Source organism: Bison bison, unplaced genomic scaffold (assembly GCF_000754665.1).
Source record: "Bison bison bison isolate TAMUID 2011002044 unplaced genomic scaffold, Bison_UMD1.0 scf7180017864468, whole genome shotgun sequence".
Taxonomy (NCBI): domain Eukaryota; kingdom Metazoa; phylum Chordata; class Mammalia; order Artiodactyla; family Bovidae; genus Bison; species Bison bison.
The window spans coordinates 2,785,804-2,805,526 of record NW_011495029.1 but is presented as its reverse complement, the minus strand read 5'-3'; the positions used below and the strand labels follow the sequence as shown (position 1 = coordinate 2,805,526).

Below are 19,723 nucleotides of genomic sequence, written 5' to 3'. Positions count from 1 at the left end.
AAAGGGTTTTTTTTTTCTGTTTTTTTTTTTTCCTTGTCTTGTCTTTTTTAACTATCTCTTTCCTTCTGGGCAATATAATCCTAGGAAGATTGTCTTCCTTAGAAAATTACTCTGTGCTTGTAAGTTAAGAGATCCTCTTGTCCTGAGAGGTGGTCAGCCCATGAAGATCTTCTAGGCTAGAGAATTGCCACAGTTGAAGAGATGTTTTGGTTGTGTGAGGCAGTATAGACAAGGCTATAATAAGGCCATAAAGAGTGATCTGAGGTCATGGATCCAATGACAAGAGATTATGCCTGAAGAATCAGGAAATGAGTGGACTTTGCTTTGAAGTAAATCCAGCCTTAATTTGTGGAAGATCCATTCAACAGTAAGTTGGCAAAATATAACAACCCAGCACAAAGTTTTGCAAATAGGAGACAAAGTCACCCTAACCAGTCAGAGAGATTATCTGCCACTCACAAGTATCATGCAGAAGACAATAAATGAAAATTAAGCCACAGTGGGAACCTTTCCAGTTAGAACAGGGAGGTTTATGCAGTCACAGATGAGGCTGGATTAACTGAGGATATCTGATGATACCTTGCAGTTACATGTCTAGACATTTCTTACAGGAAATATGACCCAGCAAGCATGAGACAGAGGAATGCAAAATGGTTAGGACCCCACTCCCCATGCTAACATAATGTTGTATCTGTGCCCAAGATACCTGTTTAATCACCCCTCCTGGTTCTTGGTTAATTGGAATCTGAAAGCCTCTATTGTTAATAATAAAAATTCTTGGATGGGTAGACCATCTGGTTACAATTTTGGTTTCAAGTCCTTGTTATGCAACTGGTACCCAAATAAGGAGTGTCTCCAAATGTAAGTAGGCTGAGTCAGTCATAAACAAGCAAAAAGAAATATTCCTCTGTGTTGCTAATATCCAAGATGTTAGAAGATGAAGTGTTTAATGAAATGGTGCTGCTTAATTTTAGTCAAACTTCCTTTACCATGATGTGTTTGACCTAGACCATGGTCAACAAACTTTTCCTGTAAAGGACCAGATAATAAATATAGTAAAGATTTTGAACTTTGCATGGTCTCTGCTGCATATTTGTCTTTGCTTTAAACACACACACACACACACACACACACACACACACACACCTTTTAAGTATGTGTTTTCTGCATCTTTCACTCTATTTTCATACCTTGTGATAATGGTTGAAAGATGGGCTTTAAATAATGATCTATAATGAAGTTTCTGGCTATGGATTTACTATCACTGGCAAAAGATTTGTAATCATGACTTGAATGGATTTAAAAGAAAATAGATGTGTAGTTGATCTCTTACGGCAGGCATTTCATCATATTCATCTGAGATGAATAAATGTAAACCCATCAGATCATATAAGTTTGCTATTCAGAAATTAAGTGCCTAGTTTTCAGTTAAAAATTATTTATTCAAGACATGTTTTGTTTTTCTAAATAGGTTAGTTATTAAAGTAGCTTCATCTTTTAATATGTAGCAGTGGTGTCTATTTTTTCAAAATTCAGTTTAATTTGCTTTCTCATTTACCCCCTCCAGCTGGCCCCCTTTTATTGTTTTGTTGCCATAAATCATCTCTAAAGCTGTATTCTTGATTTCATAGTGTCTCATTTTACTGTTAGGTTACAGTTTCTGCCTCTGATTTGTAGTTGGGTTGCAGATTTTCACTGTTTCTGCCTCAAGGCCATCCTTCACTAGACCCCAGCAGGTAGTCTTTCAGATGCTAAACCATTCTTGGGCTATTTGTGAAACAAAAATTCTAATGCCCCTAAAAGACTAAGTGGCTAGATGGTACACTGTGGGTTTTACCAGATATACTTTGACTACTAAATTGATTTTTCTAAGAAGGTAGATAAGGTCATACATTTGAAAACTTAGCTTTTATTTCTTTCTTTATAATTTTACCAATATGCTGTCACATAATGTTCCTTAAACCTTGCATTCATGGCCTTTGTTATGTTTGGCTAAACAATGCTTTTAGTTGGCAGTCCATTTTAGCAGAAGGGTGCCTGATGAAACTCATTTAATGTGTTTTACCATTTGGTCTCTAATAACTTATCAGACAGTACTTGTAAACTATTAAATCTTCTAAAACTTGTTTTACCTAGATACATTTTAAGGTGTACCCAGAAAATAAAGCAGTATTATAGTTTTTAGTCAGTATTACCCAATAATCAGTTGAAGGAAAAGGGAATTTTTTTACTCAGTAGAAAGTTGTTGGGTTTTATTAGTTTTTCTTGTTTTGAGTAATAATTAAGGCCTTTTATCTTTAATAGATCTCATTTTAGATATTTGGATTGTATGAAAATAAACTTTCTTACATTATAGTTTCTTAAATGGCATACATACTTTTATTTTCTCCTAACCAGGTTCAGTCTGTTGTTAATACCACTGTGCAGCTGGAAGGAGGGAAAACTTAATATCTGTATAAAAACACTGGCATATGATTTCTTTAAAAGTCTCTGAAATTCAGTATTTATCAGAAATTGAACTGAGAATTGATCTGTTCTCTGTGTCTCATGATATATTTCAGTATTTTAAAGCATTGCAGTGTTTTAAAGATTTTGAGTTGTAACTAAATATGAGTATTACCTACATAATCTCATCTTTTTTGAAAACATGAGCATTGATAACATTGATTTGGAGTCTGAGTAAGTTAGTAAAAAGAGGGACATGGTGTGTGTGTATGTATTTCTTCATTTGTAATCAAGCCATTCTTCTAGAGTCTTCAAGTCAACTGTCATGTTCGTGCTTTCCTCCTTTGTTCTTTTGAGCCACTTGATGACTGGCAACTGAATGGACCTTGAAAAGGAACTCTTTTAGCAGATTCATGCTGGGCCCTTTGATCCTGTCCTTCGCCTGCATCATAGCAGCTACATATTGTCCTATCTGTGTCCCTGCAAGGAAAGGGATGGGAGAGAGAAAGAGTGAGTGTGAGAGTGTGTGTGTGTGTGTGTGTGTGTTGTAGTAGAAGTCAGCAATCTCTTGTCAGCATATATTATAAGGTTTCTCAAGCACACGGAAAGAGATTTTTCTTAGGAAAACTCTTGTCAAGGCCTGCACACATGGGAAAAGTATTTCGGTGCTTAGTCTTGTAACTGTGACTGTGTTTGTTTTATGGGGCCAGAAGAAATTAAATCACAAGACATGGTTATGCTCCACATCATTATTTACCTGTCTTTTCTTTTTGAACTCTCCCAGGCAGCAGTATCTGTCCAAAGATCACTATAGTTCCACCTTGCTTGAAAAGCAGCACAACCGCACTGATTGATCAGAATGCATCTGATGAAGAGGCTCAGGGAATAAATGGGAAGACGCCAGCAAAACACTTAGCTGCAAGTCCAAAGCCACAAGGTATGCTGTTGGGGTTGTTTTGATCAAGTTGGGTGCTTTGTTTATTGAAGAAAGTGACACAAAGGAATGATGATCACTCAGAAAGAGTTTTAAGCTATAAATTGAGGAATTGGGTGCATCTGTTTTTTCAGGAGAAAAGTCAGGCAGGGTTTCTACTCTGAAAATACTTTCTATATTTCCCTATTATAGCTCTTTTCATAAATTGTTTATATGTCCCCTTAATGGAAATGTGATCTCTTCATGCACTATGCTTGACATACTACAGAGCCTAACTTACCATTTGCATAATAAATATGTAATAAATTAATATGTACTTAGAAGTACTGTCAAAGTTGTCATGACTTTATAAATGTGAGAGGGTCTGTGAAACATCATTCTAAAACAGTGCTTTAATATACTTAGCGTAGGCTGCTGTCCATGGGGTCGCTGAGTCAGACACGACTGAGCGACTTCACTTTCACTTTTCACTTTCATGCGTTGGAGAAGTAAATGGCAACCCACTTCAGTCTTCTTGCCTGGAGAATCCCAGGGACGGCGGAGCCTGGTGGGCTGCTGTCTATGGGGTCGCACAGAGTTGGACACGACTGAAGCAGCAGCAGCAGCAACAGAATGTGATTTTAAAATATTAAGGAAGTGGGGCTTTTCAAGCTTCTTGGTAAAGTCATCCACAAAAACTGAGTCCCTTCATCCAGAAATTGAGCATCCAACAAGGGGAAAATTTTTAGTGATGAAAATCTCTAAATGCTTTGCTCAGTAACCATTTCATTTTACAAGTAAATTTCTAGTAAGTGGTAATTAACTTTAAGAAGCACAAAATTATAATTTTGATTTGGTGATTGAGAACAAGGTCTTTTGAAGTATAACACAAAACTATGCTACACCGGCTTAACGTGTAGTTTGTTTAAATGTATTTTCATTTATATCAAATGCTGAACATTAAATCAAGAAACAACACTAGGCGTTTTTAGATCACTATATTTTGAAAAAATCAATTTCTGTTTGGATTATTTGTATTTTCTTTGGTCTCTTTTCTTGTTCTTATGTTTTAAATTTTTCTGAAAGAGACCTTTAAAGGGAGGTTAGAATGGAATCTTCCCAATCACAGGCTATTTTTCTTATTGTTCTTACTACTAGTTATATTGGTGATGGTATGAAATATGGGCTATCAAACAAGGTCAGATAATTGGAAATTCAAGTGAGTAACTCATTGATGAGTTTATAACCTCAATCTTTGACCATATTCCTTTATAACATTGTGAATATGAAAATAGAAAATTTTCTGATTATGATTAAAGCCATTTTATTTGTACAATACAAAATTCCACCTTGCTCATTAGTTGTAAGCTGACCTCAAATAAAAAATATAAGAAATAAATGCAATTCAATTTTATGTAATTCCCCGGATAAAAAGCAAGAATTTAATTATTGATAAAGACTGTTTTGGAAAGATGTATTGCATCACTTCATTGTTTTTAGTTCATTGAGATAAATTATAGCTGTGTTTTTTCTGAGCTGCCGTGTGCGAAAATAACCCTGCTCCTTAGGGAGAAAACACCAACTTTGCTGTTTGTAGTTCTGTTGAAGTCTGTGTATTGCTAGTTAAACATACGTGATTACTTTCTATCTTGAGTATGGATTTTTATATATATATATATATATTTTGCATAACAACAGAGTATTTCCAGATATAAAATAAACAACATAAAGTATACTTTTTTCCAAAATATTCTCATTGTTTGGCCCTTTCCTGACCCCCTCCCTGCCCGGGCTAAACTTTTAGCTCTACTGTCACCCCTTAAATCTCACATTTAATCATCTCTTCTTTGGTTTTTCTCATTGATTGCAGACTGGTCTGCTATTTAACTCGTCCGTGTTGGTTTTTTTCTGCTTTTTACACTACTGTATTCCCTGTATCTCGCACACAGCGTACCAGGCCTTCAGTAATACTCACTAAGTGAATCTTGCTCCATCAACATGTTTCTTTTACTTTGTTTCTGCTGTTCTTTGTTTAAAACTTAGAATGTATGCCATGTAGACACTGTTGTGCTATGTCACTCAGTCATGTCCGAACCAACTCTTCACGACTTGATGGACTGCAACCCACCAGGCTTCTCTGTCCATGGGATTTTCCAGGCAAGAATACTGGAGTGGGTTACCATTTCCTCCTTCAGGGGGTCTTCCCTTCCCAGAGATTGACCCAGCATCTCCCAAGTCTCCTGCATTGATGGCAGAGTTTTTACCACTGGGCCACGTAGGAAGCCCCTACATAGAGACCAGTGTCCTGAAATGAGACTATATCTTGATATTGTCAGATCAGCTGCCATATAGATCACTACTTATTAACTTGACTGATTGATAGTATTTCCCACCCTATAGCAGAGAGAAGCCACTTTTAATTTCTCCAAATCCTTAAGAACATTTGGGTGACTGAAGTTGGTTGAGAAATGAAGGTGATACCAGTGGGGACTTTCTGCTCAGACTGAGGGATTATCACACTGACACCTTTATGCCCACCTCCTGGCACATCCTTTATAAATTATGCATGATGCTGCTGCTAAGGCTTCAAGAGCCATTATGTAATTTTACTTCAGTTGAAGACTCTTATTCTAGATTAGTAATTCTCAACTGGAGATAATTTTGCAGGCCTGTGGCACCCACCCCAGCGCTAACTGGTATTATCTGGAGACATTTTTTGTCTTGCCACACTTGGGATTTGCTACTGGCATCTAGTAGGCAGAGGATAGCGCTGCTGCTGAACATTCTACAATGCACAGGTCAGCCTTTTCCACCCCTACTAACAAAGAATGATCTGACCTGAAGTAGCATTAGTGTGAGAAACTTGATCTAGATCCTAAAAATAGCTCATAATTAAATCTTGGACTTAATACCACAGGTGGCTCAGTGGTAAAGAATCTGCCTGCCAATGCAGGAGATACAGGAGATATAGGTTCCATCCCTGGGTTGGAAAGATCCCCTGGAGGAGGAAATGGTAACCCACTCCAGTATTCTTGCCTGAAAAATCCCATGGACAGAGGAGCCTGGCAGGCTACAGTCTATAGGGTAGCAATGAGTTGGGCGCATCTGAGCGCGCACACATACACCAATTAAATCATATTTGTTTGTTTGTCATGTGAAGTGCTAATAATATCATGGCTGCAATTCATTATGGTGATTTTTAAAAGGAGAGAATATTTACAACTTTTATTAGTAGTGATTATGTAGTAATATAGTTAGAGGTTGTTTTGCCTCAGAAAATACCCTAAGGCCTTGAGAAACAACGGTTTATTCGCTTCATACCAGTCCTACTAGTAAATCAAATTACTGAGCAACCCCAATCACTAAGTCTTTCTTGTTCACCACTTCTAATATTGGCCTATTTTCTGCCATGCTAGACATAACTCAAAAGAATTTCCTTAGCAGTTAAAGATAGTCATACTTTTTCTCTTAGGAACTTTGATCCACAACATTCTCCATAGTTAGTTATTTTGATAAAGCCCACATACTGTCCCTTCTCAATCATTAAACTTTAATGTTTAAAAATTTTTCATCTTTGAAAGTCACATTATTGTTTCAATAATTTAAGTAAATAATTTGATTTACTCAATTGAGTAATTCATTTCATCTGCTTCTAAAGTAAAGCATTCTATATATAATGCTGCATTCTATGTATAATGCTTCATTCTTAACGTATGTTATAAATTTGTAATGCATTAATAGATCGGATCAGATCAGATCAGTCGCTCAGTCGTGTCCGACTCTTTGCGACCCCATGAATCGCAGCACACCAGGCCTCCCTGTCCATCACCAACTCCCGGAGTTCACTGAGACTCATGTCCATCGAGTCAGTGATGCCATCCAGCCATATAGCCAGCTATTTTTCATATTAAGTAAAATAAGAGTAATAGAAACCTACTGGTAATCTGCAAATTTAAACCGGTGTTAAAGGAAAAAAAAATGTCACCTGCCATTCCAGTTCTACAGGGATCAAGCTGCTGCTGCTGCTGCTGCTAAGTCGCTTCAGTCATGTCCAACTCTATGTGACCCCATAGACGGCAGCCCACCAGGCTTCCCTGTCCCTGGGATTCTCAAGGCAAGAACACTGGAGTGGGTTGCCATTTCCTTCTCCAATGCATAAGAGTGAAAAGTGAAAGTGAAGTCACTCAGTTGTGTCCGACTCTCAGCGACCCCATGGACTGTAGCCCACCAGGCTCCTCCATCCATGCTAATATCCCACTAAATGTGTTCCCGGAGGAAAATTCGTGATGGAGAAAAACAGGGAGCATTCTTTGCTTTGGATATGCCATCCCCAAGGTAGTAAGATACCTGTCTAAGGAAAAATTTCAGTGACCCCAGATCATTGAATCTTCCCTACAAAGAAAAGCATTAAAGTCATTACCTTAAGATATCTTTCTGTTCGTGATTCAGTTCAGTTCAGTCGCTCAGTTGTGTCTGACTCTTTGCGATCAGTAGTAATCTTTTTGTGCTTGACTACATGTTTTTCCCAGCAAAAAAAGCTTATATTTATCTTGGCCCCTTCCTTAACTCTTTGGAGCAGTTCTTCAGATCTAACTGAGAGGCTGTCTCCCTGCTGTAGTCCTCAGTAAGGTCCCTGAATAAAACTTAACTCACAACTTTTCTGTTGTATATTTTTCTTTCAGTTGAGAGTGGCAGATACTTTCTTTTTCATTCTCTAATTATTTTGCATATTTGGAAATTTTTAATAATTAAAATTTTTTTGTTCTATTTAGTATCTGTACAGTTAACTCTAGTGGAGCCCATTTTACTTATCATCAATGAGAGACCTCAAAGTTAGCATGTCATTGCCATGTCCTTGACTAGACTACTGATCTCACCAAACATTGCTTAACCTATGCTGTCAGTTGTTAGTTATATAAAACTTGCATACGGTTGAGCTCATTTCACATGCTAGCAAAGTAATGCTTAAAATCCTTCAAGCTAGGCTTTAATAGTACATGAACCAACAACATCCACATGTACAAACTAGATGTAGAAAAGGCAGAGGAACCAGAGATCAAATTGCCAATGTCCCTTGGATCCTAGAAAAAGCAAGGGAATTCCAGAAAAACATCTACTGCTCTTTTATTGACTACTTAAAGCTTTTGACTGTGTAGATCACAGTGAACTGTGGAAAATTCTTAAAGAGGTAGGAATACCGGACTACCTTAGCTGTCTCCTGAGAAACCTGTATACAGGACAAGAAGGAATAGTTAGAACCAGACATGGAAAAATGGACTGGTTCAAAATTGGGAAATATACAGTAGGACAAGGCTATGTATTGTTACCCTGCTTATTTAACTTATATGCAGAGTACATCACCCCAAAAGCCAGACTGGAAGACTCACAAGCTGGGATCATGATTGCCCGGAGAAATATCAGTGACCTCAGATGTGCAGATGATACCACTCTAATGGCAGAAAGCAAAGATGAACTGAACAGCCTCTTGATGAAGGTGAAAGAGGAAAGTGAAGAAGCTGGCTTAAACTAAACATTCAAAAAACGAAGATCATTGCATCCGGTTCCATCACTTCATGGCAAATAGATGGGAGGAAAATGGAAACAGTGACAGATTTTCTTTTCTTGGGCTCCAAAATCACTGCAGATGGTGACTGCAGCCACAAAATTAAAGATGCTTGCTCCTTGGAAGAAAAGCTATGACAAACGTAGACAGTGTGTTGAAAAGCAGAGACATTGCTCTATAGTCAAAGCTATGGTTTTTCCAGTAGTCACCTATGGATATGAGAATTGGACCGTGAAGAAGGCTGAGCACTGAAGAATTGATGCGTTTGAATTGCGGTGCTGGAGAAGACTCTTAAAGTCCCTTGGAGAGAAAGGAGATCAAACCAGTCAACCCTAAAGTAATTCGACCTTGAATATTCATTGAAAAGACTGATGCTGAAGCTCTAATATTTTGGTCACCTGATGTGAAGAGCTGACTCATTGGAAGACACCCTGATGCTGGGAAAGATTGAGGGCAAGAGAAGAAGTAGGTAGCAGAGGTTGAGATGATTGGATGTCATCACCGACTCAATGGACATGAATTTGAGCTTGCTCTGGAAGATAGTGAAAGACAGGGAAGCCTGGCATACTGCCGTTCATGGGATCACAAAGAGTTAGACACGAGTTAGCAACTGAACAACAAGTATCAAAGAAGATATGTTCACTGAGTAAACCATAGATGAAAGAGTTATTTTATAATTCTTTAGACACAGAATGATAAAGAACACATTCACTTTCTCCTTTGCATATTCTAGTTAGGAGTACTGAAATTATTACTAATGTTAAAACTATTTGGTGGGGAGGTGGAATATTGTCCTGGTTTACTATTTTGGTATATATTTGTTCTACACAGAAAAATTTTCCTTAAAATGAACCAATATCACACTTGTTTAAGCCCCTTCCTTCTCAGTGGTTACTATACTATTCTTTCTACCCCCAAATATTATTATATCTTAGAAAATGGTATCGTTTTCATTTAAAAAAATGTCATTTTTTTCATTGGAATTTTTTTCTTGTTTGTGTCGACAGAAAAAGAGGTAGATTGTTATACCTATAGCACATTGTGTTATATATATGTTTTCCCTCCTCTCTGTAAGAATTGATTACTAAAACAGAAATGATGAAATCTAGGCCAGTAAGCATCAGACAACTGTCAGCTTGCTGAGTTTATAAAAGAGATGAGATTACTGAAAACCAGGGTAACCAGCTCCAGGAAAGGGGGCATGTAGTTAGAAGAAGACATGATTCTCCACTCGTTTTCAGGAAGTTAGGAAAAAGATTTTTAAAAAATGGAGATGATTCTGCTTGATTTATTGAAACATGTATAGTTATATATTATTTTACCCAAAATGTTAATTGAAGAGAAAAATGATACTGTACTGGTTTTCAGAATTGAAGTAATTCTTGTACTGATTAAGCATTTATGGCATATTATGTTTTCTCAGATACAGAATTTCTCATCTATTAGAGAAAACCTGTAGATTTTTAGTATTTTGGTATTATTTAGTATTATATTTGTTAATTGAGTGGATGACTTATTAGTAAGCTCATTATATGTGGTGTATTAATGCTAGGCAACTATTAATGTAGCAGTCTAAGTTCTGTAACCACCTTTTACAGATTTATGATGAGAAGCAGTGCTAATAATGGAAGAAGCTAGAGTCTGGGTACCAGTTATAAAATCTGATCAGCCTTGTTACCCCAGGCCAATAATCACTTAAGCTCTCTAAGCTTTCATAGACATAGGAGGCAAATAATGATCTATCTCAGAGGTCTGTAAAGAAAAAAATTCATCTAAGATCAAATGAGATACAGTGCTTTTGTTAACTGAGAAGATGCTCTAAATAATGCAACATTATATTAATGTCATTTGTTGGTTTTTTTGTTGGCTTTATGTCTAACCTAACACCTCTGGATTTTAATATATCTTTTATCACTCTAATTATTACAAAATCTCTTTTATAGCAAGCACTGTATCTTTGGAATTCGTTTCAAATTTAGTACTTTCTCTGTTTAGATAAAAAAGTCATCTCTATGTTGCTATGTCATCTCTATGTTGCTATGTCATCTCTATGATGCTATGTCATCTCTAGTAGAGTTTGGAATGCCTTAGTCATATGTAGATCCATAGATGTTTACTAAAGCCATATTTTAAAATCACTTAAAATTAAAAGAACCTCTTGAATCTTGGATATCGGGCTTCTACAGGACACAGAACAAGTGTCCAAGATAGATAAAGGTCTCTTGGTTAAGGTTCAGCTCAAATTTGACAGATCTCTTAACAAAAATTTGGTAATGGTAAAGATTTTTGCACCAAGAACACTAGGATTTTTTGCTTAGGAACAAATATCAGTGAAATACTGAATTCTTTGAATTCTTTTTCTACAGTGCCTCCAAAGCCACTACACCTGCAGAATTTACCTTCGACCAGTATACACCAAACTCCTAGGCATAAAGCTTTATCTAGTGCAAAACCAAGGATGGAGGAAGTTAAACCTGCCTCTGCTTGTGTCTCAAAGGAAAAACCCAGTAAGATATCAGATCTCATCAGTCGCTTTGAAGGAGGCAGGTAAGAGCTAACTTACAATGGGAGAAGACTGAGGGGAGACTAAAGCTGATTTTTGAAAACTAGAGATGTAGATTTAAAAATAAAATATAGTTTTTAATTCCATTAGGTGTGATAGGCCTTTAGAAAGAGTGAATTTTTAAAATGCTAATCTTGCCCATTTTGTCTTTTCATACTGTCCATGGGGTTCTCCAGACAAGAATACTGAAGTGGGTTGCCATTTCCTTCTCCAGTGTAAATGGTCAGAATTCTTCCCTATGACCTGTCTGTCTTGGGTTGCCCTGTATGGCATGGCTCATAGCTTCATTGAGTTACACAAGCCCCTTCAACATAACAAAGCTGTGATCCATAAAGGGGACAGAGGAGCCTGGCGTGCTATAATCCATGTGTTTGCAAAGAGTTGAACGCAACTTAGTGACTGAACAACAGTCTTCCCTATATGAATTGTCATTTATCATGTTTATTTGCGTGCAGTGCTTTCTGCCCCAGCCTTCTCATGACATTGTGCACTGTGCACACCTTGCTTCCTCTGTGTCTGTGTACGTCATTCCATGTGTTGTTGCTTCCTATGGTCAGTCATTCCACTGGTCACTGGATATCTGGGTTGGAAGGGCAGGAAGTTATATCTGTCTGTTTCTCATTTCGTATACTTGAATGAACTTCTATGGGCCTGTCCCATCTTTTCTTTCTATTCCATTTTATTTAGTATAGATCTGTATCCATTCAGTCTGTTTTCCCTCTCCCTATACCCCTATACTGTTCTAGGTTCGTGAAGAGATACTGGCAGTACCAAATTTGTGTTAAATCTCTGTATTTATTAGATATAATTTTTTATTCTTTAGCTCTGTTTAAAAAAAGTAGCTGAAATGTATATTTCTCAATTAAAGATAAAAACAAACTCACATAAGGTACTTTTCTGCTTATATGACCCTCAGTTGTTTTTTTCTTAGAATTCCCATCACTGACTTAAATAGAATTTTTTTTTAATTTATCAGAAGGATTTTATTATATGTCAAAAGTATATATATAATCAAAGAATATATTTAACTTCACTTTCATCCTTGAAGCCAAATATTTCCATTTATTCTAGTGTAATATTTGGGAATGATAATCCATTAGGTGATTTCGTTTTTTATTTGCAGTGCAGGACACATTTTTATTTATGTAGTGAATCATAGCTTGGAAATACTTTCAACAGCTTCTAGAAATTGTGACCAAATGCAAAACTGCAATGTCCCTCATTTGTGAGACTATATTTAGTAACAAATTCTGGAGAAAAGTAGTTCAGAAGCCTGTCTTCATTTTTCACTCTTGATCAATTATGGAAACTTCTCATAATATTTAAATTTCAACATTTCACTCTCTGAAGTAGGATTTTTAATACCTTTGGTATCTTAAATTATAGTAATCTTTACTAGAAAAGATTGTTTTCTGTGGCAGGTTGATTCTGTAGCACAAAGTGATGTGCCTCATGTTTGCAAATTCCCAGGCCCATGTCCAGTGACTTCATAATAAAAGGGGGGGGCGGATGGGCCCCAACCCCTATTCATATTACATGCCACAGCCTGTATCCTCAGATTTGGGTATAACTTTGGGAAGTCCCAAATGGGTCAATACTCCTCACTATTTTGGTAACCCAGTGTTATTTCTCTCCATACACAAAAAGTGCCGTTTTTCCATATTGGTTATTTTTTCAATATATTCTTCCAAATCAGTTTTCTTTTACAGTTAACAGATTCAAAGCCTTTTTTTGATGAAAAGCTTGAAGTTTGGCTCTAAGGAAAGATATGCTATAACGTATGACATTTTAAACAAAATTGTTCTAAGAGCAGGTAGGCTGTAATGTGAGCATTTGGGCCAATCTGGTGAAGGGATGTACTTGTGGCAGAAATCCACTGCCAGTACAAAACAAATTATACGTTTTTAATGAAGAATTACCCATAGGAACAGGCCCTGAAATGTATCTGAATGGGTTTCTGTTGCATTGTGTCTATAGGACTTGAATGGGAAGTTTTTATTTCTTGTTGAGTGAGGTTCATGTACCTGTAGTGTGGCTTCCCTCCCCACCTTATCCTACCCGACTCTCCCATGCATATCCTCTGGATGTCACTTATTACAGGAGATTCTTGCTTCTTGTTCACAGCAGTCCTTTCTAAAAATCCTAAGTAAGTCCAGAGTTTGGTTCAGAAGATCTTCTGAGGATCTTTCTTTGTGATGCTGGACACTGATGTGTCCAGGTAAAGGACAGTTTGATTCATATCTTGAAGGGCTTTTGGAGAAATTTGTTATTCATCAGTTGTATCTGTCTCTTTGTGACCCCATGGACTGCAACACGCCAGGCTTCCCTGTCCATCACCAGCTCCTGGAGCTTGCTCAAACTCATGTCCATTGAGTCGGTGATGCCATCCCACCATCTCGTCCTCTGTCGTCCCCTTCTCCTCCTGCCTTCAATCCTTCCCAGTGTCAGGGCCTTTTCTAATGAGTCGGCTCTTCGCATCAGGTGGCAAAAGTATTGCAGCTTTAGCATCAGTCCTTCCAACGAATATTCAGGACTGATTTCCTTTAGGGTTGACTGGTTTGATCTCCTTGCAGTCCAAGGGACTCTCAAGAGTCTTCTCCAACACTATAGTTCAAAAGCATCAGTCCTTTTACACTCAGCCTTTCTTATAGTCCTTGCACATCTGTATATGACTACTGGAAAAATCATAGCTTCGAATATACGGACCTTTGTTGACAAAGTAATGTCTGTGCTTTTTAACACGCTGTCTAGGTTTATCATAGCTTTTCTTCCAAGGAGCAACATCTTTTGATTTCATGGCTGCGGTCACCATTCGCAGTGATTTTGGAGCCTAAGAAAATAAAGTCCCTCCGTTTCCATTGTTTCCCCATCTATTTGCCATGAAGTGATGGGACCGGATCCCATGACCTCAGGTTTTTGAATGTTTAGTTTTAAACCAGCATTTTCAGCTAGGCCTAAGAAATATGCTCCTAGAAGGCAGACATCAGTGGTGGAAGATGTCACATTTACTTATACTAGCAACTTCCAACTTTTTTTTTTAACACCAAAAATATTTCATATTGTGGTATAGCCGATGAGCAATGTTGTGATAGTTTCACATGAACAGTGGAGTACCTCAGCCATATAGATACATGTATCCACTCTCCCCCAAACCATACTCTCATCCAGGCTGGTACATAACATTGAGCAGAGTTTCATGTGCTGTACTATAGGTCTTTGTTGGTTATCCATTTTAAATATAGCAGTGTGTACATGACCTTCCCAAAGTCCCTAACTATCCCTTCCCCCCAGCAACCATAGATTTCTTTTCTAAGTCTGTGGACAACCTCTGACTTTTATAAGACATTTTCCCCTACCAAATTTTTCCTTCCCTCTTGTGATAGTAAACTTCACTGTGTTTTTTGTCTTCTCTGACTGCTTTCTTACCATTTGTTAGCCACATTACATTGGCCGCATTATCTAGGTTTCTAAGCCTGTATTGTGGGGTCCCTACTTTGGAATTATTTATGATATGAAACAAGATAATCTGTGTAAAGTGCTTAATGTAGTTTCTGGCACTTAATAAATGATCAGATCAGATCAGTCGCTCCGTCGTGTCCGACTCTTTGCGACCCCATGAATTGCAGCACGCCAGGCCTCCCTGTCCATCACCAACTCCCGCAGTTCACTCAGACTCATGTCCATCGAGTCAGTGATGCCATCTAGCCATCTCATCCTCTGTCATCCCCTTCTCCTCTTGCCCCCAGTCCCTCCCAGCATCAGAGTCTTTTCCAATGAGTCAACTCTTCGCATGAGGTGGCCAAAGTACTGGAGTTTCAGCTTTAGCATCATTCCTTCCAAAGAAATCCCAGGGCTGATCTCCTTCAGAATGGACTGGTTGGATGGTATTATTGAATTACTCTTATGATCATCATCACAATTAGTTACTCTATTGTTCCCCCACTTTTTATTGAGCACTGTCACATACCAAGCACTTTGCTAAGAGGTGGGAATAAAGCAAAGAACAAGATGGGTACATTTGTATCATCACAGAGTATTAGTCTGTTTTAATTTTTTCTCCTCATTAGGTTATAAGAATCTTTTCAAGACTGAAGTCCAGAATTTTATATTTTTCCTTCCTGGAATCCTAGATTTAAGTACTATATTAGTGTTTCCACAGAAGCATTTCTATATACTGTCAGTTAAACTTAAGCCTCTTTGAGGTGACATCTGAGCAGAAACATGAATGATGGGAAGGAGCAAACCACACTACTGACTTGGGGAAGACTGTCCTGGGCAGAGAGAATTGCAGCTTAGATATGCACAGTTGCTTATTGCATATGGGAATAGCAAAGTGACTAATATGACAAGAGCACAGTGAGTGAGGCGAGAATAGAATTTAATGAGGCCAGAGCTAGTAGGGGCTAGAGTATATAGAATCTTGTAGGCCGGGATTAAGATGCCAGATTTACCTTCAAGTCTTAGGGGAAGCCCTCCCTCAGAGTTTGATCTCTGTGGCCTACCTGGGGCTGGAGGGGATCTCTGTGGAAGCAGAAAGACCAGTTAGGATGCTGTGGCAACATGTGCAGTAAGGTTTTTGAGAAATGTGTCTGCTTTCCAGAGACAAATAATCTTTGGTTTCTAACCTGTTCATAATTGAGGGCTATGACTATACTTGTCTTTAAAATGTTAAGAAAGTAAAAATCTTGGGATAAGGTGGTCTTATTAAATATATTTCTCACATCTAAGTCTTTACTAATTAACTATGTTAAAAAACAACCCACAGAAATGTTTCCAAATCTATAGGGAAAGCTCAGGCTTATCATCTTTATTTAAATGTTTATTTGAGTGTAGATAACATCCTGAACAACTGAGAGCTACTCTACCACTTTTTATCTAAGTTTCTAAAACCAAGGGGGGTGGGTGGATATTTTCACTAAATATCCCTAAACAACTGGAATAAATTTGTTTTTATTCTAGAACTTGTCCGTGCCAGCATTTTCATACCTCCTTTGTGTTTTATCTTTTAGCACTTTATCAAATTACAGCGATTTGAAAAAAGATCCTGCTGTGAACCTAAATGCTCCTAGAACCCCAGGAAGGCATGGATTGACAGACACACCTCAGCAGAAACTCCTCTCCCAGCACTCACCACAGAAGCAGGGAAATGGTACAGATCAATCTCAGGGTGAACAGACTTGTGTGGCTAATGGTATGGTAGCAGCACAAAACCAGGCGGAATGTGAGGAGGACAAAGCGGCCACTCTTAGCCCAGATACATCTATTCAAACTTCTGAACCCTTGCCTGATACAAACTTAGTGAATGGAGAAAAACAAGAAACAACCATAGGCCCTGCATCACCCACAACAAATAACTGTCATGAAGATGCTTCTGACAGTAGCTGCAGGACTTTACATGCCAGCCCTGTGCTTCCCCTGGAAGAGGAAAGGACAGACACAGAAGCCAAGGTACAAGAGATGGAAGGTGAAGAAAGCCCCCTAGAACTGGAACAGCTGGACCAGCACCATGAGATGAAGGTAAAGCATGAGTAGGAGGAAGCACTGACTATTCCACTATGGTTTGAACTCTATTTTATAGCACTTATGTGATGAATAAGTCTGATCACCCTCACCACCAATTCAGCAGTTTTCAAGCTCTAGCTGCTGATGCATGTTTCCCCTACTCTCTGAGGAGACACTTCAGTTTTTCTTCTATATAATTTCTGTTGGTCTCTCTATTATGATTGCAAGATTCACAACAGTGTAAAGACTTTGATATAGGAAAACCACAAACATAGTGTTTATATTTATATCAGAAATTGCTCCCCATAAACATATGGGCATCCCTAATAATAAACATAGGGCTGCATCCCCAATATTTATGGTCTGAGTAACAGGAAATTATTTAATCCTGAAAATCATCTTAGTTCAGTAGTTCATTTATAGAAGAAAAAATAGTTCCGGGAAGCTTAAATGATGTTCCAGACTCACAGTAAAAGCCCAGACACCTTGTGCCTTGACTCTCAGGCTGATATTGTATCCTGATTCAAGAAGTCACAAGCGTAAAAGCCTAATTGCAGTAAATGTCAGTGAATGCAGCAGCCATGAGTGATAGGCTAAAGAGAGGTGAGGCTGTGGCAAACTAGAAGTTCACTTCCTTTCTAAACAGAGCAGCAGTTTGATAAACCACCTGAATGGCATTTCTAAGCTAATAAAGGGCTGATTTGCTGATGAAATAATATTCATAACCTACCTGTACTGCAGCAGAAACTTTTATACAACTTCAGTAACAAGACCACTGCATTTGTATTCTTTATTTGTGCCAATTTAGTGCTTTGGGAAGATCAGTAAATATAGCTTTTACTCAGTGAAAATTTAGAATTTGAAATTCCAATTCCATTTGGAATTTCTTAGATCAGAGATGCAATATAAGCATTATTATAGAGGTCCCTGGAGTGGAGAGTTGTTTATAATTCTGAAGACAAAGGAAAAAGGTTTCCATTGTTTAGTCTCTCTAATTGATTATAAATAATAATTTGGGTAGGAGAGTTGAGAATTGAAAATTGGACAATTATAGGAAAATTTGTAAATGATAAATCCAAGTCCTAAATCTGTTTAGAATTTTTTTTGTGATACTGTGTCTTAAGTGGCACTACCATAAGCAAAAATTCAAAAAGACTGATACTAAAATATTAGAGTAAAAATGACTGATTGATGTGTTCAGAACTTTAAAGTGAAATCTTATAGTTCAATTCACAGTGACCCTGAAAAATATCACAAATAGGCAAAATGCCAGAGGTTTAATTTTAAATTCTGACTCTGAAGCAGAGAAAGTTTAAATAAGGAAGTGGGTGGGAGAAAGTGAGTCATCCTTGGTAACAATATCTGAAACATTAAAGAGACAGGACCATACAAAGTGAATCTCTTTACATCTCTGTATAGTAGTAGATTTTAGTGTCTCTGTGCTTAAATTACTTTGAATGGAAGAGAATTTTAGAACCAAAGAACTCAAGACTAGTATCTGTCATTGTACAGTTGGGATGATGCCACCAGCAAGTATCAGTAAAACAGCAAGAACTGTTTTTATTAGGGGAAATATTTTAATTGGTGATGTCGTCTTGGTTGCTGGGTACTACTTTTTCCCCCTGTCGTGTATTATTATGTATACATTTTCATAGATGTGTCTTACATGGTTTGGGAGAGACTTAATAGGGCTTCCTATTACATTAGTGAAACATGTACATCTGGTCTTTCTCCTAATGGGCATTTTTATAGTTGGCACATGCTATATGTAGGAAGAAAAATTAAATTTTCTCTTCAGAGCTGTTGATCCAAACACTACATGAGTCCCCCATCTAAAAAGGACTATTAGGATTTAATTTCTACATGGTGACCATGTGTTCCCCTTTGTTGCTCTAGTGCTTGTTACTTTGCCTTTTCTTGTTCCAAAATGCAAAGATAAATGTTAGTAGTGTTAGGGGGATATTCTTTATGTTAAGTGTGTTTTACCACAATCTTAAAAGTAAAATTAAAAAATGTTTTGGTTAGTAGTGTATTGTGGACCAAACATTGGAACCAGGAATTTTTTTTTTTTTAATTGAAGTATCATTGCTTTCCTGGAGAACGGCATGGCAAACCACTCCAGTATTCTTGCCTGGAGAATCCCCATGGACAGAGGAGACTGGCAGGCTACAGCCCATGGGGTCACAAAGAGTCAGACACGACTGAGCAGCTAAGCATATAGTTGCTTTACAAGGCTGTGTTCATTCCTGTTGCTAATGATAAGTTGTTTCAGTCATATCTGACTCTGCAACCCCATGGACTGTAGCCCGCCAGGCTCCTCTGTCCAAGTTATATTTCAACAGGTTGACTGGTAATTTTTTTCTGAGATTTATTTAAAGTACTTCCTTTCTTTATACTTGTCAGTTCAGTTCAGTCACTCAGTCGTATCCAACTCTTTGCAACCCCATGGACTGCAGCACAACAGGCTTCCCTGTCCATCACCAACTCCCAGAGCTTGCTCAAACTCATATCCATCAAGTCATCAATGCCATCCAACCATCTCATCCTCTGTCGTCTCCTTCTCCTGCCTTCAACTTTTTCCAGCATCAGGGTCTTTCCCAATGAGTCAGTTCTTCACATCAGGTGGCCAAAGTATTGGAGTTTCAGCTTCAGCATCAGTCCTTCCAATGAGTATTCAGGACTGATTTCCTTTAGGATGGACTGGGTGGATCTCCTTGCAGTCCAAGGGACTCTCAAG

The 19,723-nt window shown here is 37.9% G+C and overlaps 1 protein-coding gene across 4 annotated transcripts in view; it reads left to right on the top strand.

Moving 5' to 3' along the window:
• Positions 1-19,723, top strand: part of FGD4 (FYVE, RhoGEF and PH domain containing 4) — a 227,555-nt gene that overhangs the window by 148,611 nt on the left and 59,221 nt on the right. For all 4 annotated transcript variants that reach the window (XM_010860576.1, XM_010860578.1, XM_010860577.1 and 1 more), the window contains exons 2-4: positions 3,230-3,382; positions 11,288-11,468; positions 16,494-17,001. In XM_010860576.1, coding sequence (XP_010858878.1) covers positions 3,230-3,382; positions 11,288-11,468; positions 16,494-17,001 — 842 coding nt within the window. The remainder of the gene's footprint in view (positions 1-3,229; positions 3,383-11,287; positions 11,469-16,493; positions 17,002-19,723) is intronic.